The 24,810-nt window shown below is 43.1% G+C and overlaps 1 protein-coding gene and 1 pseudogene across 4 annotated transcripts in view; both read left to right on the top strand.

The window, feature by feature from the left end:
* RAPGEF6 (Rap guanine nucleotide exchange factor 6) overlaps nucleotides 1-24,810 on the top strand; it is a 139,245-nt gene that overhangs the window by 92,906 nt on the left and 21,529 nt on the right. For 2 of the 4 annotated variants that reach the window (XM_083181895.1, XM_083181894.1), the window contains 2 exons: nucleotides 7,356-7,379; nucleotides 19,504-19,724. In XM_083181895.1, the coding sequence (XP_083038021.1) occupies nucleotides 7,356-7,379; nucleotides 19,504-19,724 (245 nt within the window). The remainder of the gene's footprint in view (nucleotides 1-7,355; nucleotides 7,380-19,503; nucleotides 19,725-24,810) is intronic. The other 2 variants (XM_083181897.1, XM_083181896.1) reach the window with 1 other exon arrangement.
* Nucleotides 17,469-17,605, top strand: LOC146076324 (U2 spliceosomal RNA; annotated as a pseudogene).

The raw sequence follows: 24,810 nt of genomic DNA, 5'->3' as shown, positions 1-24,810 counted from the left end.
TTGAAATGTACACTATACCCCTAGATGAATTCCCTGAGGGGTGTACTTTGCAAAATGGGGTGACTTGTGGGGGGGTTCCACTGTATTGGTGCTTTGGGAGTCTTGCTAATGCAACATAGCACCCACCATTCATTCCACCAAAATCTTTGCTGCAAAATCCAAAAATCACTCCTTCCCTTCTGAGTCCTGCCATGCACCCAACTGGTATTTTTTGGTCACATGTGAGGCATTGCCGTACTCGGGAGAAATTGGGGCACAGATTTTGGGGTGCTTTGTCTCCTTCATTCCTTGTGGAAATGAAAAATTTTGAGCCAGAACTGCATGTTTGTGTAAAAAAATGTAATTTTCCATTTTCACATCCCAGTTATACCAAAATTGGTGAAACCCCTGGGGGTTTGAAATGTACACTATACCCCTAGATGAATTCCCTGAGGGGTGTACTTTGCAAAATGGGGTGACTTGTGGGGGGGTTCCACTGTATTGGTGCTTGGGGGGTCTTGCTAATGCGACATAGCACCCACCAAAATTCCACCAGAATCTGAGCTGCAAAATCCAAAAATCACTCCTTCCCTTCTAAGTCCTGCCATGCACCCAACTGGTATTTTTTGGTCACATGTGAGGCATTGCCGTACTCGGGAGAAATTGGGGCACAGATTTTGGGGTGCTTTGTCTCCTTCATTCCTTGTGGAAATGAAAAATTTTGAGCCAGAACTGCATGTTTGTGTAAAAAAAATGTAATTTTCCATTTTCACATCCCAGTTGTACCAAAATTGGTGAAACCCCTGGGGGTTTGAAATGTACACTATACCCCTAGATGAATTCCCTGAGGGGTGTACTTTGCAAAATGGGGTGACTTGTGGGGGGGTTCCACTGTATTGGTGCTTTGGGAGTCTTGCTAATGCAACATAGCACCCACCATTCATTCCACCAAAATCTTTGCTGCAAAATCCAAAAATCACTCCTTCCCTTCTGAGTCCTGCCATGCACCCAACTGGTATTTTTTGGTCACATGTGAGGCATTGCCGTACTCGGGAGAAATTGGGGCACAGATTTTGGGGTGCTTTGTCTCCTTCATTCCTTGTGGAAATGAAAAATTTTGAGCCAGAACTGCATGTTTGTGTAAAAAAATGTAATTTTCCATTTTCACATCCCAGTTGTACCAAAATTGGTGAAACCCCTGGGGGTTTGAAATGTACACTATACCCCTAGATGAATTCCCTGAGGGGTGTACTTTGCAAAATGGGGTGACTTGTGGGGGGGTTCCACTGTATTGGTGCAACATAGCACCCACCATTCATTCCACCAAAATCTGTGCTGCAAAATCCAAAAATCACTCCTTCCCTTCTGAGTCCTGCCATGCACCCAACTGGTATTTTTTGGTCACATGTGAGGCATTGCCATACTCGGGAGAAATTGGGGCACAGATTTTGGGGTGCTTTGTCTCCTTCATTCCTTGTGAAAATGAAAAATTTTGAGCCAGAACTGCATGTTTGTGTAAAAAAATTTAATTTTTCATTTTCACATCCCAGTTGTACCAAAATTGGTGAAACCCCTGGGGGTTTGAAATGTACACTATACCCCTAGATGAATTCCCTGAGGGGTGTAGATTGCAAAATGGGGTGACTTGTGGGGGAGGTTCCTAACTTTTAGCACTTATGGTGCCTAGAAACCTACATGGTGCCTAAAAAAAAATCTCATAAAAAGGAGGCTCCAAAATCAAGTAGGTGCTCCTTCTATTATGAAGCCTGTGGTTTGGTCAACGTGCACACTAGGGCCACATATAGGATATTTTTGAAAACAAAAGAATTGGGGGAATCAATTTTTAGTCACATTTCTCTAGTAAAATCTACTGTATTCGTTAGAAAAATGTATTAAAATTGAAACTCTGCAAAAAAAAAGAAATTTTGAAATTTCACCTACACTTTGTTTTAATTACTGTGAAACACCTAAAGGGTTAACAAACTTCCAAAATGCTGTTTTGAATACTGTGAGGGGTGCAGTTTTTGAAATGGCATCATTTATGGGGGTGTCTCACATACAAGTCCCTCAAAGTCACATCAGAACTGAACTGGTCCCTAAAAAAATCAGTGTTTGAAATTTTCATGAAAATTTGAGAATTTGCTATTCATATTGTAAGCCTCCTAGTGTCCAAAAAAATTAAAAGGAAGTTGAAATAATGATGGAAACATAAAGTAGACATATGGTCTATGTTAGTTATTAACTATTTTGAGTGGTATGATTATTTGTCTCACAAGCAGAAAATTGAACATTTTGCATATTGCTAAATTTTCCATTTTTTCACGATATTTTGGTATTTTTCACAAAAAAACACAGACTGTATCGACCCAAATTTACCACTAACTTGAAGTACAATGTGTCACGAGAAAACAATCTCAAAATCACTGGGATAAGTAAAAGCAAAAAAAAGTTATCCCCACTTAAGTGAGACATGTCAGATTTGAAAAAAAGGGCTCTGTCATGAAGGCACAAACTGGCTCTGTCATGAAGGGGTTAAGACAGTGTAAAACAGATAAAAAAATGTACACAGTTAATTCCCCCAATAAAGGGCTTCCTCCTCCGGGATAGCGCCAGCCTGGGATGAAGCCCGGTGCTGTCCTCGGTGTCCTAGGGTGGTGGGCACCAGCAAGCCTCCCCCACATGCAGGGACCACAAGTCCCAGCATGCGTGGCATTAAAGGGCCCGCTGGTACTTGTAGTTCTACAACAAAACCAATAGTGAAGTAAAACACACATAAGAAAAATGCAGTTTTTTTAATTATTATTATTTATGATTTTTTTTTTTTTACCCTGAGATGCCTGCACGGATCTGACTGATCCGTTCAGGCTTCAAAACTCGGCTACGGATCATTCGTATTTACTGGTGAATTGGTATTCAAATTCACCAGTAGGAACAATAGGAAATTGGCCGATGACATAGAACACTATGGCCACATATGCCCATGTTCTATTGATGCATTCGTATACAGACTATTGCGGCTGATAGTAAATCATCCAATGTGGCGTTCCCGGCTGTATAACAGTTTGTTACCCCTTAGAGTCGCATTTACACTTGCTGTATATTCAATTCTGCATTGCCCAGATATCAATAACATGCCATCACAGAAGCTTGCCTATGTGAGAATGCCCAAGTGCTGCCCAGATATGTCTCCTCAATCACAAGAGGAGTTGTTAATAATATGCACCCAATCCCACATTTCCTGAACACGCGTCACAGTATTCAGCCAAGGTATAAATAGTGCAGTACTGTAGTTGCGCTGTTACGGTGAAATTGTGCATCTCTTAGCAGTATAGTCTGCTTACAGTCTCACACCTTTAAGTGAATGTACATGATTACTAGTCTGGGGCCGCAGAGTATTTCCTAATCCTCTTTAAATCCAAAGATAGTCATGTTTAAATAAAGCCGGATAATGTTTAAGCAGTTATGGGATTAGTGGATTGGAAAGCCAAAGCTCTGCGTTTAGTATTCTTTCACTAATTTACTGTAAGGTCCATTTTAATACCTCATGCATATTACTTTCCAGCAGGATCCAACAGGCAAATAGGACTGAAAACCGCACAGCCGAGTAATAGATTTACAAAAGCAGATTCCTCAGCCACAGATACACTTGTATAAATCCTGTATTTTAAACCCTGAAATTCAATGAATTCCGCACCACACCATTCACAATACTGTAGCTTCAACACCTCCAGTCTCACTGATACAGTATTTCACTGGGTGTGGTATACAGTAGGAGCCCGACAGTCGGGATCCCAACAGTCATTAGCACAAACTCAGACCGGACTCAGACAGCTGGGGGAGAGCAACAAAGCCCCTTGCAGGCATAGTTGCTCACTACACTCACCACCTATTCTATTCTCCCTCTATGGGGGCCGTGGACCCCCACAAGGGAAAATAGCCGGTGGCCATCGGGATCCCGAGTGTCTGGGTTTTAACAGTCAGGATCTCAACGTCGGGATAATGACTGTCGGGAAAATGACTGTCGGGACCCCATCCGGCGCCCATTCCACTCTATACACCACAACATCCCAACAGATCTTCACTGCATACTTTTATTGCCCCTGACACTGTTTTCCACCGCTAACAATTGGTGGTTTCATCAAAGACTTTTTATTTATAATCATTGTGAAATTCTTAATATTTACAGTTACTGGACCATGGACATCTTCATATTTTATTCTTTTTTTTTAACCTTGGTTGTTGAGCCTACGATGTCCAGGGTATCCTGCTGTCTGCCTATGTCTAGTGCCTTTATCCTGATTACTGCCTCTTTTCACCATATCCCAAACCATATCTTCTCTTTTAGCTCTCCAATGTATGTCAAACCCATGCTGGCCAACTATGGGTCTAATTCTGCTTCGGTTATCATTTTTGCATTGTCATCTCTGACTGTGGCCACGGTTAAATGTAACTGCAGTTTAAGAGGTCGCAAATGCGGACTAATGCATGCACGCATGCGCAGATTTGCTATCATTCCCAATTTCAGCACTTTTGTGTTCATTGCTGAATCTGGGCCTATAAGGGAAAAGTATATCATAAGATAATTTCTAATACAATACAAACATTTACTTTAACACACAAGTTTTGTTCAACAGACTCATTACTAGACTAGTTACCCTTTTCTGTTCTCTTATAATATTACAAAGTGAATTCTTTAGGGTCACAAATAAATGACAGTCTTCCTCAGCATGCCGTAATGGTCGTGTGGTGATGGTCACCAATAAGATTTATTTGCAGTTATTACCAGTCTGGACCATTTGTGGGAGTTAACAGGGCAGTGTTGGTAGAAACGTGAGTTTGTATCAACCAGTCAGTACGAGTCTGTGACTTGGGGGGTATTTTGGTTCATTCGCTCAGATGTAAATTCGCATCCTTGCGAGTGACCCAGATGCCCGCTTACAAATCGTGGTAAGCCGGCCCATCAGTCACAAGGCACGTACGTTAGCATGTTTTACATAAACATCCATTCGAATGGATGGTCGGTGACCATCGAAAGATGTGGAAGGTGCACGCATATGTAAGGTTGCTCTGAGCAACCTTACATAAGCGTGTATGCTCAGGGGAGCATTGGGTGGGCAGCTAAGCCCCAGTGATGTCAGCTGCACACCCCCCGCATGTCCATCATGGCTCCATTAGCATGAGAGGGCCCAGCGATCTCATGGGAACTCCATGAAACATGAAATGCTGGGCATTCCCATATGTCCCATGTCCCATGACACCCCCCCTGCCCTCCGTTCACAAGCATGGCCAGTTTGGTCACCATGGACGCACGCACCAAGCACATGTGCAATGCAGAAACACCTGCCCCGTGCAAACGGTTACGGGCCTGCGAACGGACCAGAGTAATGTCCTTGATTTTTTTTTTTATGCGGTGACAGTGGCTCTGGTGCCTCACTTATGCAGCATGACCATAGGGCTGCTCAGAACTTTCAAAATTGACTTACCTGTGATGAATGCTGCAAATTTGCTTGGATTTGCATAGTAGACAGTGGGTTTCTCAATACGAATCCAGGCAACATTTCTATATTTTCATTGTATACGAATTTGCAGCTAAATCAGTCAATTAAAAATTTGGTTTCAAAATATGTTCTATCACCAAGAAAGGCAACAATAGAAAATCTCTCTTCTCTGCAGTACAGAGAGTAGGTCAACGAGCGACTGGATGGTTGTTATTTCAGTTAATTGCTACATTATCCTAATGGGATATTATGATATCTTGGAACGCTACTTTTGCCAATTCTTATGTGGGATTTGTTGATATGACCTATTGGTTTATGTAGGCACCAGAGGAATGTGCAGTGGAGATAAGGCCACACTGTGATCCTTAACCTGGCTTGAAGGTTTTTTAGAAACAGTTGTTACAGCAGTATATTTACAGTGGTATTGTAGATACACAGTGATGGTGATATTAGCAGTATGGCAGGTAATATAGAGGTATTGGAAGTCTTCTTAAATGTGCTAAGTGCAGCCAGGCAGCATCATGGCACTTAACACAGTGGAGTATGCGGGGTCACGCATGCACAGCGAGGTCACTGCATTGAGAAGGAGAAACACTGTATAAAGACAGTATAGAATGTAGAAAACTCTAGTGTATTTTCAAACTGATCTTGTTATGCTGTGTAATTCTATGATAACTTTTAGTCTCTGCTACAGTTTAATAACGTACAGTCCCAGTCCTATAGAATGAGGGCAATCGTACAGGATGCCTGTGGGTTGGATTACAGTTTGGCTAAATAGCCTGTGTCTAGGTGGTTACTACTATGTTTAAGATGTTCTTCCATGTGCATATTACCACGCATCCTGCTCCTATTATTTGTTAGCATTGATTGTTATTGTTACTGTTCTCATTTGTAGATTGTTTGTTCTGGATTCAAATTTTTAAGTTACAGCGGAGGCGCAGCTGGGCAGGAAAGCATTGCTCTTCAGAGGCCACAATGGTGCAAGATACTTGCTGGTTACACTCTCGTTCACATGGCAAATTGTCTCTGCCCACAAGGGCAAACTGGGCTTCTTTGGTGTAGGGCTCAGAAGTTCTAAGCCAATTTAGGGGAGTAAGGCTTCTGTAGAGTAGGTTGCTTAGATTTGCCCTTATTTGTTACTATTGTTTATGGCTATAGCTGGGAGTTGTAATGTTTTCTTGTGACCTAATAATGCACTCATTGCAATGTGTATTTTTTTTATTGTATGTTTAGGCAGGTGTTCTGAACTCATTCTGGAATTATCTAAGCCTAGCCATGGATATCTTATCACCTGCACTGTGACTGTGTTGGGGAATCACTGATCTAAAGGTTTAGATGTTGCCTAAACTGGGGTCTTAAAGAATTCTTAAATCCATTGTGATAGGCAGCTTTTGTAGCTCTGCTCAAAAAATGGAACCAAGCAGACATTGCACTTTTAAAGGTGACAAAGGATTGAGGGGCGAGTATAAAGGGTGATGCCTTTTGATAACACAACCTTTGTTCTAAAGCCAAGTAAAGTGGCATAACTCAATAGATATTAGACTAAGACTCCTTAGTTTCAATATGTCCTGTCTAAACATAAATGATATATACATTTGACAGATCTGTTTTCTGCAAAGTATTCACGCATGACTCTAATACTATTTATTCTGCTTTGGTGACTTTCAATGCATTCAAACCCTATGTCTTATGTCACTGTGTAGCACATTCAGTACAGTTTTGTGCCATAATTCATCATCATCATCATCATCATCATCATCATCATCATCCCTTTTCTGGCTTTCTTGTTTCCTGTCACTTTTTTGTCTAATTCATAATTTTTTTCTTGTGCTTTTCTGTCCAAACACATGCTTCAATGTCTGTGGCTCTTGCTTGCAGGAAGAAGAGGTGGAGAAGTCTAGGGTAAGTTTTAAAATAAATGAGAGCTTCAATTTATATATGAGTTTTCTACCTATATAAAATATATTTAAATAAAAATCTTATAGTTTCTAATTTTAGCAGTGTGGACTCAAAAATATGAAAAAAAATATACAATTTTAATAATTCTTCTGTAAACAAAAATGTGTAAAATCAGAAGCATAACAGAACAATTAGAACTTGGATCTCTTACCAGAAATTGGTTAATAGTGGGTGCATCCATACACACTGTCAACCTTGTTAAATTGGCTTCAAAATAATTTACATCGATAACATGTTTCTAGGAAAACCCAACAAAAGTTATATACTCAGTTGTAGTAGTGTCTGCAACTGTTGTCACAGTTGCTAGTGAATCTTTTTGTTAATGCTGCATGGGCGAGCATCCTATTGAGAGGCACACTGGCAGTAGCTCAAATTCACAAAAGTGCATACAAAGACGCATTACTAGCAGGCCATTGGCTGCACAGAATATCCAAGGGACCATGGCCACTGGTGCCAGTGTGACACGCGACATGTCCTAGTCTTTTTTTGCCTTCCCTCCCAGTTACCACCAAGAAATACCCAGCAAAATTGCATCACTGTACATTTTGGACACACACACAGAATTAAAACATTGGATGCTTGCTTCTGTGTCCCCTTATGGCCTTATTCAGAGGTGTATGCACTGCTGATCTCAGAAGTATTGTATGGAACCTTTACTACTCACATATGGACATATACTGTTTATAACGAGGGTGGTGACAGAAATGTGTCTAATTGCAGTAAAAAAGATAGTCAGTATTAGGGTCGGTTCAGTGAAAGTTGTGGGTGCACAGACCCTTGACTACTCGCATGGGAAGCTGTATTTGGACAGAGAAGCTGCACCTGTAATATGGCTGGTACAAGTTTTGAGGGTGCAAATTATGGTGTGCGCACAATGGGCCTTCAGCTTTGATCGTTAATCAATGAATTCTCAAATTGAGCTATTATCGAATGACTGTGCATGCCTAATGTGCAAGTGCGAGTCTGATTAGTGACAGAAAATACATAAAGATTGTAACATCAAAACAAAAGGAGCTTGACTGACATGAAGCCGGCCATTTTCTGGGAGTGTCTGAAAAAAACATAGGCATGCCTAGGTGTTTTCAGGGAGGGACTGTGATGTCAGCCATGACCACTTCCACCCTGTCACAGTCGCAGATTAGTGATAGTCAGAGCTACTCACAGTTGCACATAAAGCAAAAACCTTTTGATGGTTTAAGATTTACATATGGATTTGTGAGATGGCTATTAGTGATCCCTTCATAATTCATTCACAAATTTTCAAGGGGGGGAGGGATCTTTCTTGCTGGGTGGAGAATTCTCATTGCAGTCCATTGCGAATTCTCACATTAGCGATCTATGCTGAACTAGGCCCAATAATCGATATTACTGAGTGTGCCGATACGGACAGTGAGCATTTCTGCCCTTGCACGATCCGATGTGTGGATGTACATAAGGGGAGGACTTTGTATGGGCATTTGCAGCTGCTTGGTGCAGGCAGGTGGTGCTGGCCAGGAGACATGCCCACTTTTCCTGATGGCAGGAATGCCACCCAACCATTCCAGGAGAGTAGGCAATTATTTTGTTAACCTACCATAATATTTTATAGAGTATTTCCTTAAATAAATAACCATTTAGTGCTATAGCATTCCCCTATTTTCCCAGTCCCATGTCCTTACCAATATATAGATATATTGTTATTCTGCATCATTGTGCTTTGCTTTTCAGATCTTGTTAGACAATGTCTCCATAGACTATATACAGATAAGATGGTTATGTGCACGTTTGGATGTATACAGAATGTATACAGATAGAATATGAGCACGTTCCACGTTTGGGATTGAATACAATGGCCTTACATAGAAGGATCACATACTGTATGTTAAACTCAGGGCCGGAGCTACCATTAGGCAACCTTAGGCATTTGCCTAGGGCGGTGCCAAATGGAGGGCGGCACCGCACGCTGCCGATGAATACTATAATTCCATTGCTATGTACCTTTCTCTCCCACACATCCGCCCCCTCTGATTATCCCTCCCAGCAACAGAATAGTAGTCACTCGATTCGCCGGTATTCACATGCCGCCGCTGCACCATCCATTTTCTCCAGACCATCCCCCCTCTGCCCCATACCCTGTTACTTTAACTTGTACAGCGGCAGGAGGCGTCGCGCCGGTCATAACGCTGTCATTGACCGGCGCTTTCCTGTCTCCTCCTGTTGCTGCTGATGCCGCCGAGGAGTAATAGAGCTGAGCCCGGTGCCCAGCAGGTGGCTGTGAGACTTGTCTTCCGTCATCGCTGGGCGAGCGCAGAGAAGCCGCCTGCATCCCGGCCGTGGACTATCCAGTCAACTTATACATCCCGTGGTGAGTCCTCTCATTCCTGGCACCCACTGTGAACATCCGACCAACTATATGTGATAATGTGCACATGCCGGCTGACTTGGACATTTAGATAGTTATTAATATGTATGTCAAGGTTGGTGCGGGGCGGGGGGGCGGGGGGGGGGAGATATTAGTGTACCGAGCCCCAATAGTTCTGTTGCCATCCCTGCCCACATTTCAGCTGACCTCAGAATAATCCCCCACCCACATGTTGCTTGCCACCTGTCTCACCACTGGGTGCAAGCAGGCCCTGGAGCTGCTAGAGGATGGGGATGTCACTTTCACCTGGGGTAGAAAGGGCTTCCCCAAATACCAGCTGATCCATCCCCCTTTAAAGCCAGCCCTAACTGGAATCAGCAACATGTAGTACAATCCCATATTAGCCTATGCAAGCCATAACCATATAGAATGGTATACCTACGATATCCAGGATGCTCACAGTCAAAAGACCGATCCCAGCATCCCGATGTGAAAAAATGGTACTTATGTATTATCTGGGCTCCCATGTTAAATGCACCCCATTTTTTCATACCCCTACTATCCAACTACGCATGGAGTTGATTTTATATAGTGTGACGAGCGCAGCGAGCCACCGTGCCCGAAGCGTGGCGAGCGCAGCGAGCCCCGCGAGGGGACACGGTCTCATAAGAAAAACGGGAGCCCAGATATTACATAAGTACCGAAAAAATCTCTACAGGGGCTTGGTATGTACCATAATCCTATCCCCCTACCCCCGTACCCTAACCATCCCTTGCAGCAACCTAACCATCCCACCCACAGCCTGACCCTAACCCTCCATTCTAGTTCATAAACTTAACCCCTGTACCCCACCACCTAAAGCGTACCACCTGCCCCACAGCATACTGTACCTCCACCTTCTAATTGCCAAACCCACTCTCCCTGCAGTCTAACCATATCCCCCTCCCACAGCCTATCTGTAGTCCCCCCACTAGTGCCTTAATCTAACCCCCTTTCCTGGCCCGCCCGCTACTGCTCCCCAAATTGTCAGCAACAGGGATGATGGCTGCATGGAATTTATTCACGCAGGCATATATATAAATGATACGCAGATACACACCTCCCCCTAGTCATAACTCCTAACAGTAACACCATGATGGTAAATCAACCCTAATATCCTATCCCTAATACTTTAACCCAATCCACCAAACTTACTTTCTGAGATGCCATATCCTCAAAAACTGAGGGGATCGCTATTTTGACAGGGAGGGGGGGGGGGTGTTGCGCTGACAATTTGCCTAGGGTGCCAAGAAACCTTGCACCGGCCCTGGTTAAACTGCTCGCATTACCTTAGCATATGCAATCCTTAAGCAATGCAAATGCAGGAGGAGGTGCATACCGCCCCCTGCCTGCACTTGCAATCACATCAAACTGTAATGCGATCACAGTTTAAGAGGAAAATATCGACCAATGGTCACGGTGTCCCTCAGAAACTGCAGCCTAAGTCTAACCTTACTCAGGTTGCCTGTCCTGTCCAGGCTTGCATGGCCAATGAACCTGCAGTTCCTGGGGCAGTTTTTGGCTGGGCCACCCCCGGTCATACTGGTGGACACTTTTGCCGGTCAATCACTGTTCTGCACCGTGATAATTACAGGACCCATGCAGGAGAATATTATTGGGCTTAATGCACTTAGAATCCACCGTATTAGTTCAAAATAAAGTCTCTATGGAGAAAAGTCTCTATGGAGACTAATGGAATTTCATAGTTTTGTAGGATTTGCCGATTTTGTCTTACAGTTTCAATTATCTTTCCACTAACACATGATTCCACTGTATTTAATTTGTGAATTAATGGAGAGAGGAATCTCAAATAGTGAAATACTGTTTAATTCATGTGTAAAAAGACATTGTAAGACCACCAAATAAAACTTACCAAGACTAAGAAGAGAAGCGCACAGGACTTTAGGGGGTGCAGAATTCACATATCCAAGAGCCACATATACAGCTCCAGAGCCCTCCTGGGAATGGAACCTGGTTAATTGTGCACAGCTTCTATTCACTGCAGACAGAGGGACTGGGGGCATACCAGCAGCTCACAGAGTGCTGGCCATGCCCCCATAGTGATTGAAGTGGGAGGCATTACTGTGAAGCCACGTTCCCCCTTTTCTGAGGTCATGCCCCTTTTCGGGGCATCTGAGAATCTTCTGAGGAAACCGTTGCGGCTGTATATATGGAGATATGCATAAAGATGAAGGATTCTCATCACCGTTATTATTCTTGACCCTTTACCAAATGATGGCATCCTCCCTCCTCACTTCTGAGCTAGTCAGCAAGTGAAACCAAAGAAAGTATGTCGTACGGTGTTAGAGCAGCTGGTAAACTAGTCTGTCAGCTACCACAAATAGTGGAGAAATGCAAATCTTCAAAATTTACCAAATAGAAAACACACTTCTGTGCACTAGATAGCATATACACCGTACTGTATATTTCAAATATATTTGTTTTTTAAACAATATCACAATTATTGGACCATAAAAAATATTTTTGGAATACAACCAACAACAAAAACATATAAATCAAAAATAAACAAAAATAAAGATAAATAAATCTGAAAATGTTTAAATTTAAATAAAGAAAAAAATATAATAAGAGAAAAAATAAAAATAAAATAAAGATGCAATCAGCAAAAATCATTAAACAGATATAAACCTCTGGGGGTTCATTTAAAACGATAGCATGCCAGGCACGTTAGAAAAAGTCCATGGATGATGCTGTGTTTAATAATAACTGTTCACCGAATAAGTTAATGGAAGCTTCTTTTCATATGCTCACAATGTTAATGACTACACAGTGGTTGGTGTATCAGAAGCTGAATAAATTGTATAAACAGTCTGTGTAATTGGACAGAAAAGTCGCTGTTTTAATTTCAAAACACACAGTGGGGCTTTTTGCATTATCGGCACATACCCATATTTGTTTTACATCTCAGGGACTGGCTCCAGATCCCAATACTCTCACTGGGAATCCGTGCAGTGGGCTCTTATGTAGGGTACACACAGAATGATTAGGGCTCAATCCCATCAATCTGGATCCAATTCCAACCGATTGTATGTAGATTGGGCATGTTTTTGCATGTTTAGATCCAATTCCGATCTGATTACAATCCGATGCGCGTCCCCGTTGTCATTTGGTCATTTTACAGATCCTACCTGCTGCAGGTAGGATCTGTAAAAGATCCATTGAACTGGATACAGACTCAGATCGGATTGGGATCAGATCGGATGCAGATTGTTAGCAGATCGTGTGCTCCAACAGATCGTGCGACCATCACACAATCTGCTAACGATCTACTAACAATCAGGATCATTCTGGTGTGTACCAGGCATTACACTTGTCCGCTGGCAGCCGGTGCTGCGCTGGCTGGTTAGTTGTAAGGATGTAATCACAATCAATGTGGCAGCAGTATTACCTCAGCGGGCGGGCAGCGGCAGGCAGGCTCAACACTGTGTCACAACACCTGCAATTTCACGCATTTCACTGCTCACAGGGCGGATTTTTCAAAATAAGGCAGAGAAACCACTCCACTGACCGCGAGTGATTGGGACTCACACCGCTACACCATCAAGTGCCTCATATGTCATACCATCAAGGGGTTCTAAGATATCAGGCATAGCCTTCAACACTAGCACAGAAGTCTCAGACATCTCCCGACCATTACCCAGCTAAAGCCTAGAGGGCTTACACCATTTTTGCTCAGTCGGGAACTTTATTACATCTGTTATCCGGCTAGCCGGTTGTAGACACTAAGGACATCTGGAGCTGTAAGTTCCACATCAGAAGCATGTGTGCCTTAACCCTTTGAGTGCCAACATCTCTGAGAGTTGTTCAAAATATCCTCTAAAAATGCCAGTGTCGCTCACATTTGTTATATAAATTCAAATAAAAAATGTTTACAATACAAAACACAATACAGGTCATTACGATGAATAAAAAAGTTAACTTGGCACTCAAAGGGTTAAGGGGAGGTCGAGCATAGCGACTGGTCCTTATCTACTTATATTGATTCTGGACTCTTTTTTTTTCCACTAGAGTTTATTATATTCTGCATACCAGCATTATTATTCATGAAAGTGGTCAGTTGAGATATTACATCTATACGGTGATATTTGTATAAACTATAGTACTTAGAATATGTTGTAAAATTTTATGTGAAATATTAAAACATTTGTATTTTAGTGCACTCTCTAATTTAGTTATTGTTAAATTAAACAGTTATTACTATCTGAGAATGTTCAGAGGTGTGTATCAGCGTGTGCCTTTTAATCGACAAAGTCAGTGTTGCAAGTAAGGGGGTACTATGTGGTACGGAGTACCTGTAAGAAATATGTTGCAGGTACGCAGTACCACTTACCCCCTGACCCACTTTCAATTCTATTTTTATTTTAAGTCTAAATATAATGCATCCGCAGCACGCCCACCCAGCGTTATGATTGGTGCTGTATGCAGCTACCGGTTACTGCTGATTTAGCCTGTCACACTGACAGGCATCAGCGGCGCCGGCAGCATGAAGAGCAGGCTCCACAATTGTAAGCACAAGCTGCCCGGCTCTCCCCCAAGCAAGAGCCAACCCACCCCCAGCCATTCCCTGTTTCTCATTCCCTGTCTCCTGATGCCACGCCACTATTGTCATTTTGTCACTCCTCTAGCTTTGTGTGACTACGCCCCCCTCATGACACATGGCCACGCCCATTTTTGGTGGAGGCTATCAGTACCACCAAGAAAAAAATTCTACTTGCACCACTGGACAAAGTTAAGTGTGCCAGTTTGCATCAAGCATAATGCGGCTCATTAGCACACAGCAGCATAGTGATGAAGCTTGGGAGTAGGTGCTGATCGGGTGGCTTATCAAGGATCATCATCCACGGAAACAATAATTTTTACAGTTGTTTTGTTTATGGAGCATTCGCCATCCAGTGGTTAAACTGTGTATTGCATGATGTGAATGAACTGGCATACCATACGATACAACATGCCATGCTGTGACTCGGAGGTTTGAATGGTGCATTATAGGCAAAAATGTAAGGGGACACATCTGTACATTTGTGCGCAAGGTAGTTAACCAGAAGCAAGGGTGCTGAGCAGGGGGCTGTGGTTGCTTGTTAGGGGTCTAGAGAAGCATAATTGTGCCCTCAAGATGACATCCCCTTCAGCAGCCCACACTTTCTACAAATTGACCAGATATACACATACAAATACAGATAAATCACCCCTCATCTAAGCAGCTTAAATTGATTGCTGCAACTAGTGTGCCTGTGGTCATGGGCACACACCTATGATTCATGGGATTATCATACCTCCCAACTTTTGACCTGAACAAATAGGGACACTCGCGCGGCGAAGCCGCACGAGCGTCCGAAAAAGGGGGCGGGGCGTATGCAAATGAGGGTGCGGCTTATGCTAATTAGCCGCGACCTCATTTTCATACGAGAATAGACGCTGTGCGCATGCGCACAGCGTCTATTCTACTAGATTGGGGGGTCTCCCAACTGCCACCCCCCGCAGCGGGACAATGCCTGCCGCGGGTGGGACAGCGGGACAGGACCCGAAAATCGGGACTGTCCCTCTAAAATCGTGACAGTTGGGAGGTATGGGATTATTATTATTATTATTATTACCAGTTATTTATATAGAGCACACATATTCCGCAGCACTTTACAAAGAATATTTGAACATTCACATCAGTCCCTGCCCCAGTGGAGCTTGCAATCTATATTCCCTACCACATGTACACAGATATTCTAGGGTTAATTTTGTTGGGAGCCAATTAGCCTAGCAGTATGTTTTTGGAATGTGGGCTGGAACTGGAGTACCCGGAGGAAACTCGCAGAAGCCCGGGGAAAATATACAAGCTAAGGCCATGTGGGAATTGAACCCATGGCATTAGTGCTGTGAGGCAGTAATGCTAACCATTACACCAACCGTGTTGCCTGAGTGTGTACGCTCTTGGATTGCATGGGTGTGTGCGCTCCTATGAACGGGTCACATGCGGCCATGACAAGTGCCCACAATCCACCTGTTCGCTTGTCATAGGAGAAACATATATACCACTTAGGCTGTGTCGGACCTGCAATTAATGTGTATTAATAGTTAAAGGCTAGGCACACGCTATTATGATATGTAGCCAGCTGATGCGGCGGGCGATGAGACCCTGGACCCGCAAGTGAGTAAACACTTGTACAATGCAGGGAAGGACAGCTCAATGAACGATGCCATGCTGCTATGTAAATGCAAAATTGCAGTGCAATGTAGGCGCACAGTGGGATCAATAGTCATCAATTAACGGGCCATGTATGTTAATGTCTTGTTTGTCAGGTGATTATTTTAACATTGTTTATTTGCATTAAAAGTTAAGTTTTGTATAAGATAATACTACAAGTGTTCTCCAAAAAGAGAGAGTACTTTATTCTTGATCACATTACCTTACTCTCTATGGAGCACCTCCACATGAGTGATTGAGACGTCTGTATCGTAACTACAGGTATTATACTGTGGATTCCTTATATAATCTGAGATAATCAGCTATGACGCTGGGCATCAGGCAGGTTCTTGGCTGTTTCTCAGCCTCTTTCTTCTCAGTCAGTAAAGTGGTCATAAATGTTTGTTTTAGAAAATTACAAGAGTTAACTTCCTGCGGTTTGTGGTTAATTCACTTGGAGACATCTGTCGGGAGTACCTCTACTTCAAACTAGCAGGTTTAATAAATAATAGAGACAAGAGCATGACTCACAGAGAAAAGATGATCCTGCTAAAGGGGGAATTCTTAGAGGTGCTTATAAAGATAACGGCAACCCAGGATATTGTGCAGTGTGAAAGCACCCAGTTGAAATAAGCTGGGTTGAGTGAGCCATTTCAATTTAAGTCACGAGCATGGTTGAACAGGGGTTTAACTTGTCTTGCAGTGCAGTGTGAATGGGTAAGCCTGGTCAATGCAGCATGGCACCCATTTACACCATATGAAGAGCATCACCAACCCACCAATAAGCCTGATTGGGCCACCAGTCAGATTGGTCTCAGCCATTTGGGATGTGCCATGTACAAAATCCTGGGTGTGACCAGGAATAGTGGTGTATGAGGAGTATAAATTGCACTTTCTCTTACACTGAATTTTTTCTACCGACTTTCCTTATAAACTGTTGACTTTTCAGAATAATAAGACAATATAAATTTGCGGTACAAGATAATTCAGCTATAAATTATTCTGTTCTCCATATCTTTTGAATTGTACAAACTTCTATTTGCCATTTATTTGTGGAACAATTTGTTTTATTTAATCATATTTAAAGTTTACTACAGTAGGTAACTAACTTAAAACAAGACATACTGTACAGTAAATGATGCCTTAATAAGTACTATACTGTGCCAATTATAGAGTGCATCTACACTGTGTCATCTATAACTTTTAAACAAAATATAAACATCAATATTGTAAATACCTTTAGCTAGAGTCTTATATCCCCCAGCCTGGGGTACTGGCTCACACAGACACAGCCCTGGTAGGGTTTCCTCTGATGTCTGCTACACAGGATCCATCAGGATAAAATCTCCTCCATTGAGAAACTGTTCTCTTTTATATACCTGCCTGTCAAATACCCCCTGTTGCCACAAAGTCTACTCGGGGGGTAGGTTCAGATATCCCAATGCTATATCAGCCAGTTTCTTCTCGGCCCTTTGGCTAAGATCAAGTGTAGTATCTGATTTTATCAGTGGGTGTGGACTGGCCCCTGGCAAAAGAATAGAGAAAGTCTTAACCTAGTAACTGCTCAAATGGGCAGAGGTTATGGGACCCCTCATGCCTGGGAGCATTGAAAAATCTTGCTGAGTACCTTCATCCTGCCGGGGGGGTGTGGGGAGCTGACAGCCCTCCCCCCACTTGTAGGGAGAGGAGAAACATCGGGCCTAGTAGGTGGCTCTCTTTATGGGATTTATAGCCCCTGAAAGATGAGACAGCGAAAAGCCCGGTCTAGTATCCATTCCCAAGGAGCGGGGAAACGCTGGAACTGAGTAGATTGCTCCCATTCCAGAGGTTCATAGCCTCTGATGGTGAGTCAGCGAAAAGCCCAGCTTAGTACTTTAACCTTCGGATGTGAGAAACACCGGGAACACGTAGATTGCTCTTCCTAGGGGGCCTCAAACCTCAAGGAAGTCAATGGAAAAGCCCGGTGGAGTATCCATTCCCATGTCAGGGGTTTGAAAACACCCGAGGTAGGAACAGAGAAACACTTTGTTGAACGTTGATTGGCCGGCTGCTTAGAGCCAGAGGTGTAGCGCGCTTCCTGGTCAGAGGTGCCTTAGCGTTCACTGGTTTCCCCACCAGCACATTTTTGGCACTAGTACTGCGCACTTACCTTTAAGTTAGCAAAGGGTTAAATCCTTACTCAATGTATTACAGCCCCACCCCGGCCTTCTGGCTGGGGTCTCTTTAATTATTTATTGATTAATTATTATATAATTATTTCTCTTCAGCCCGCTCACATTTGTCACTTTTTCACATTTTCCGTTTTTTGTTAGTTTGGTCACATTTTTTGGGCTGTGTGTGCGACCCTTATGGGCTACCCACTCCCCACGTAACAAAGCTCTCTCCTTCAGGGGAAAGCTGCGGTCCCTGAGGGCGACCCTGAGCCACAAGGCAGAGGGAGGCCTACGAGGGTCTCTCCAAGCTTCGGCGAGGAGGACCAACCCATCCTAACCCTTCTGGGGGTTCAGGGAAGAGTATCTTTCCGAGCTTCAGTGAGGAGGACCCACCAATCCCTATTTTCCCCTCTTGCACCAAGTAAATAAAAAAAATGCTTTGTCAGTCAGTACAGTGCAGTACAGATCCACTGTACCTCCTCTGAGAGGTCTAACCTATTATCTACGAGTTAACCGCATCGCGGGTGCGGCCATGGCAGAGACGACTAATCCCCCCACTGATTCAATTGATTGTACACAGAGCCAGCTATTGGCTACTGTGTAAAGGATGGGAGGGCGGATAGGCGTGCCAGGGCAGCCTGGGATGCGTCAGAGCCAAGGGAAGAAGCAGTGTCTGCTGGTCTCTCTTCCTCTATCCTGCTTCAGCTTCTCCATTATGCGTGTGACGTCAAAACACGCTAGAGAGGTGCTGGGGAAGCACCACAAATATTTTGCCAGGTGGGAGCAAAATTTATGGTTGCGCCACTGTATCAAGTACTTTATACACTGTATTAATACATTGTATTTATTGAATATTGTTTTGCAATAGCATAGATATTTAGTGAGATTTTTATCAATCATCTGACTATCAAACCATTATTAAACCATTTCTATTTTATTTTTATTTTATTACCAGTCATTTATATAATGCTCACAGAGAATATTTCACCATTCACATCCTGCTATGCCCTAGTGGAGCTTGTAGTCTACATCCACTACCACATGTACACACAAAGCTATACATTATGGCTAATTTTATGTTTTCCCATTAACCCTTACTGTATGTGTTTAGAATGTTGGAGGAAACCAGCAAATCCCAGAACCTCAGTTAGGGCATTGGTGTGAGTTGCACACTAAAACATCATTGCTCTTCTACAGCAATGCTAACAATTACCCCAGCTGTACTTAACTGACACTTTCACCACGAGGTACTATAGGCATATCTTTTGTTTTAAAACTTCTCCTTATAATGGTTGTAAATTACCTTAACCACCTATCATTTCCACGGTTATCTTACAGATCACTGAGTCAAGGAAGCACAAACTCAAATATGCTAGATGTTCAAGTTGGAGCTCACAAAAAACGGTCAAGACGGAGTTCCCTTCTCAATGCCAAGAAGTTGTATGAGGATGCTCAAATGGCCAGGAAGGTGAAGCAATATCTCTCCAATTTGATTGTGGAAACAGATGAAGAGAAGTTCCAAGTCATGTCAGTGCAGTGTGAGCCTACCTACAGCACTTGTGAGTATGTATGACTAAGAAATTGATGTCTTCTTCTGATCGGTGACAGTGTTGAATTCAACTTCGAGAACCGAGTTTAGAAGCTTTGCTGTAAGATGAAAGTTTATAGGGCTTATCAGTAGCACATGCAGGGGGGTTTCTGAGTACCCAGAACTCCCCAGGAATCTGAGGGCCCTAATCTGAAAGCAGAGGGTCCCCTCTTTCCATGGGTACAAGAATTTTAAAAATCAGCCCTGGGGAACCGGGGATATCTGACTTCAAAGCAGTGGTCCCCATCCAAGCCTGTTAATTGCTCTCCCCAGTCAGATATTTCAGTTTCTGTCTGATGTAGAGTTTTCTGAGGGTATATTCCAAAAGCTGGGACTCTCTCCCTTTGAGGGACACTAGAAGCTGGTCTCTACTTTGCCCAGAACCAACGATATCAGCCTTCAAGCAGCTGGTTACTGCTCCAGCTCCACACACCTGGTATGTAGTTTTATATAATCGTTGGCAGATTTCTCTGCTCCCTGAAATCTGATACCCTAGTCCCCTAGTACCATTTGGTAGGTGGGAGTCTCAAATTTTTAATTCCATTAAAAGCTAAGAAATCTAGTTCCGGGAAATGGAGATATCTGCAGTCAAGCAAGCTGTCCTCCCACCAGAAAATTATGAATAATAAGCCCACTCCACTATACAACCCTCCTCTGCGTATTAAACATCCTCTACCACCCTGGAAGTTATGTATCAGGACCCCTTCATTCAGCCCAATGCCCCCTTCTCCCACCTCATCTCCCGCCATCTGTGCAGTAAAGGGGTAATTAGTGGAAATTACTGATCCAGGGCCTACACGGGCGGTTGATATAATACCCCCTACCACCCGCAGGACATCAAAGCTTCCGCTCATAGCACCCCCCAGACCTACTGCTGGAGGATAGGTAGAGGCCCCAATATATTGCTATGCCCAGGGGTCTACACTGCTGTTATGTGTATGTATATATATATATATATATATATATATATATATCACCTTCTTAGTGCGGCACTCACTTCTCAAGAAGACTCATACAACAGGAGCTTCACATCAACGTTTCGGAGCTTTTAATCATACTCTGTCATCGGGATACAAAAAACATATGAACATACACACAACTTATACATACCCGAACCCCAGTGCACGAGGACGCCAAGGACGCACTGCCCGCTGCGGTACCGTGTCTCTGCGTCATCACTCAGTGCTGGAAACCATGGCAACCTATAGCATACGGCGCACTGGTGATACGCAGGATACTGACGGTTCCTGTCGCTGGCCAAGTCGCCTAGGCAACCAACAACCAATATATACATAACATTAAAACAGAAATGGAAGTATCACAAAATATAACGATTGCATCATATGCTAATATTATACACACAGAAACACAGTGGTAAACATGGAATGCATATTGTTCTATATCAACGACCTTGTAACATTAAATCTTATAGATATGCCGAAATACCATATGTTACAATCCGGATACTATCTTAGCAGTATGTAACAGAGACATTAATATCAAACAGTTACTGTTATAAGAAACAATGTAACCCGTGCGGCTCATTGAGGCCTCCGGGGGACAAAGTGCCTAATCGCTGTATCCAGCAGGCTTCACTCCTTAGTAACTTTAGTGCTCGATATCCTCTTCTTAAAGTGACAGGCACATGATCAATAATAATGGTTTTGAGTGATGACACACTATGTTTGGCTTCAAAAAAGTGATGGGCAAGGGGCTGATCACTGCTACCCTTATCATAAGCAGCCTTGATCGCAGACCTATGCCCGGCTAATCTCTCTCTTAATGTTCGCTCAGTCTTTCCCACATTGCTGAGCGAACAAGGGCAAGTAAGCATGTACACTATGAACTTAGTAGTGCATGACACCCTATGTTGAATCTCAAACCTCTTGCCTGATCTAGTATGCACAAATGTGGGTCCAGTCGACATGGAACGAGACGCGGTGCAATCTAGGCACCTATAACATCCTTTGCGGGGTCTCAAAAATTGTTCACTAGTTTGCTGGACCAACGAAGTCACATCTGTTTTTACAATCAGGTCCCTGATATTTCTACCTCTGGAGTAACAGCTCAAGCTAGTTCCCTCCAGACCTAAATTGGTGTCAGAGGTTACCATAGGCCATAACCCTTTGCTTCTTGAATTAATCACCGAGCTAGCTGTATTGAAATGGTTTACCCACGGGAACCTATTCTTACTCTTGTCTTTCTTGCTATATTGAAGCAGGCGTCCTCTTTCCTGCTGCATAGCCTTCCCTTTTGCTTTCAATAACAATGGCCTCTGGTAACCTCTTGCCAAAAATTTCTCTAGCATGGTGTCAATAGCTTTCTCTGCCAGTTCATAACTACTGCATATCCTCCTTGCTCTAACAAACTGCGAATAAGGCAATCCAAATTTTTGATTTTTAGGATGGAAGCTACTTGCATTTAAAATCGAATTCCGATCAGTTTGCTTGGTGAATACATTTGTGGAGACCTTACCACCACACACAGTCACCTGAAGTTAATTTAACAGGGCTGTCACGGGAATTCTCACTCAATATGACTTCATCAAAATCTTTCTGTTCACCACGCCAGATCAAGAATAAATCATCGATGTATCTGGCATAGAACAGAATTCTACCAGATACATCTATTTTTGAGAAAAATAAATCCCTTTCGACTTGCAGCATATACGTGTTGGCGTACGATGGGGCGAAATTTGTCCCCATCGCACAACCTGACGTCTGTATGAAAAATTTACTGTCATAAAGAAAATAGTTATGAGTTAATACTGTTTCCAGTAAACTCAATGTCTGGTCCCTCGTATAGACAATTATATTGTATTAATCTTTTCACAGCCAGCAAACCCTGATCGTTAGGTATTATGGTGTAGAGACTGGTGACATCCAGGCTGCACAGCAAGCACCCAGCCGGAATGACACCAATCTCTAAAAGCCTCTTCAAGAATGCCGTGGTATCTAGCAAAAAACCTTCTGTAGCTTTAATACACGGCTGTAAAATGGCATCGATATAGGTAGACACATTTTGGTACAGGGAGCCGCGGGCTGCAATTATCGGTCTGCCAGGCGGTGGATTCAAGCCCTTGTTTATTTTGGGCAGCGTATAAATTAACGGCACCACCGGTGCTCGTGGACACAGAGCTTTAGCCAAGTCACTACCAATAGTACCGTCGGCCACGGCCTCCCGTAACATGCCCTCAAGTTCAGCTTTAAATGTGTCTGTGGGATCACTACCCAAAGCACGGTACACACTAGTATCAGATAATTGCCTTACAATTTCTGTTTTGTAGTCAGACAAGTCCTGTAGAACGATCGCCCCGCCCTTGTCGGCGGGACGAATGGTCACATCATGGTATGAACCCAAATCTATTAACGCCATAGATTCTTCCTTACTCAAATTGCTGTATTGACCTTTTTTAACATCCTCAGGAATATCTTGTGCAATCAAAGTTTGAACAGTTTGATTGTGGCATTATTCGATAAGGGTTCAAACACTGACCTCGGTTGTAACAATTTCAATTGTACCTGAATCTCAGACACATTATTTACATTATCAATACCATTTTTATTGAAGTATTCTTTGAGTTTTAACTGTCTAGACAACTTACATTTTCCAATTTCCCATTTAGTTTCATCACATCTAACAGTGGGAACAAAAGAAAGGCCCTTATTCAGGACACTTAGTTCATGCTCAGTCAAAACGTGTTTGGATAGATTACATACTAGGTTCTCAAGGGGGGTCGTCCCCTGCTTCTTGCTCTGCCTTTGGTGTTGGCCCCCTCGGTGCGTCCAATAGTGCCGGTTTCTGTGCGTGTCCGCACTCCTAAAGGGATCGGTACAGGGCGACGTCTCACATTATCTGTGATATTGTCCGAGTCACTAGTAGTCAGCCCTTCCATAGATGAATCTGTCGCCCCCCCATAGGCTTAAAGGCGCGTGTTCTATTCCTATGACCTCGCTGATACTGGACTTGTTGGTTAGAGCCACCAGTCAGCCAATGGTAAACGTGGTTCTGTTCATAGTCAAGTTTTACGCGTTCCATTTTACGCTTCTTAAAGTGGACCAAATCTGGACACCTGTGAGTGAGCTGTAGTATTGTGGGCTGTAGTATTGAATTTTGCTGCAAGCCAGAGAGGACTTTTTAAAAAATGGTAGCAGTGGACCATGTCCTGCATGGTATATTGCAGTCAGACACATAACACTGTCCAGAGGGAGGTAAGCAGAGCGACCCACCCACCCCTTAGCATGGTAGCTACCTAGGCTTCCATCATTCCACCAACTTCTCTTTATGGCATGGACATTTTGCAGACTGAGGGAGGTGAGATAGGTAAAGTAAAGAGCTAGGAGGAGAGACTATGCGCTTCACTACAAGAGAAGTAAGGATGGTAGCAGCTGGTCCCTAGGGTTACCCAAAGTCCTTATTTGCAAGCATATACAATAAACATTGAAGTGGGTCAACACTTGGAATACATTATATCTAAATTTGATTAGGATACAGTATTCTAAAACTTTTATTATATCAGAGTTACACTGCTCCTTTTATATATATATATATATATATATATATATATATATATATATATATATATATATATATATAAATGTAATAACAGGTATACACTACGAATATCAAGCAAAGTCATTGTATAGATGATGGAAACCGGTTATAATGTAAAAAATAAGTCACAGTTGTCCTGAAAAGATTAAAGGACTGTGTTGCAGACTGCAAGTGGGTTACAACTTACTTGGAGTAAGCATCAGTTTGTGCTGGTGAAAAACAAATGTTTCAAAAATATAGAGGAAGAGCATTCTGAATACTTGATAGGAATATTTTGGAATGTAGTAGGTGGGAACTTGTGTTCTAGGGGTTGGCATCCTGTAGCCCCTAGGTTCACAAAACGTTCTTTGCCCTTTGCTGGTCTCTGTGCGTCTTCCGGTCTGTATGAATTCCGGGGTCTGTTATCTCACAAGGTACTGGTGTAATTCCATGTACCATGGCTCTTCTGGCTGCTCAACTCTGCCAGCTGGAGAGGTGTCTTAGATGGTGATGGGAGGGGAATG

Source organism: Crinia signifera, chromosome 4 (genome assembly GCF_055691185.1).
Source record: "Crinia signifera chromosome 4, ASM5569118v1, whole genome shotgun sequence".
In the NCBI taxonomy this organism is placed as follows: domain Eukaryota; kingdom Metazoa; phylum Chordata; class Amphibia; order Anura; family Myobatrachidae; genus Crinia; species Crinia signifera.
Note: the sequence above shows the minus strand (reverse complement) of the source record. Positions and strands in the feature narration are given on the sequence as shown.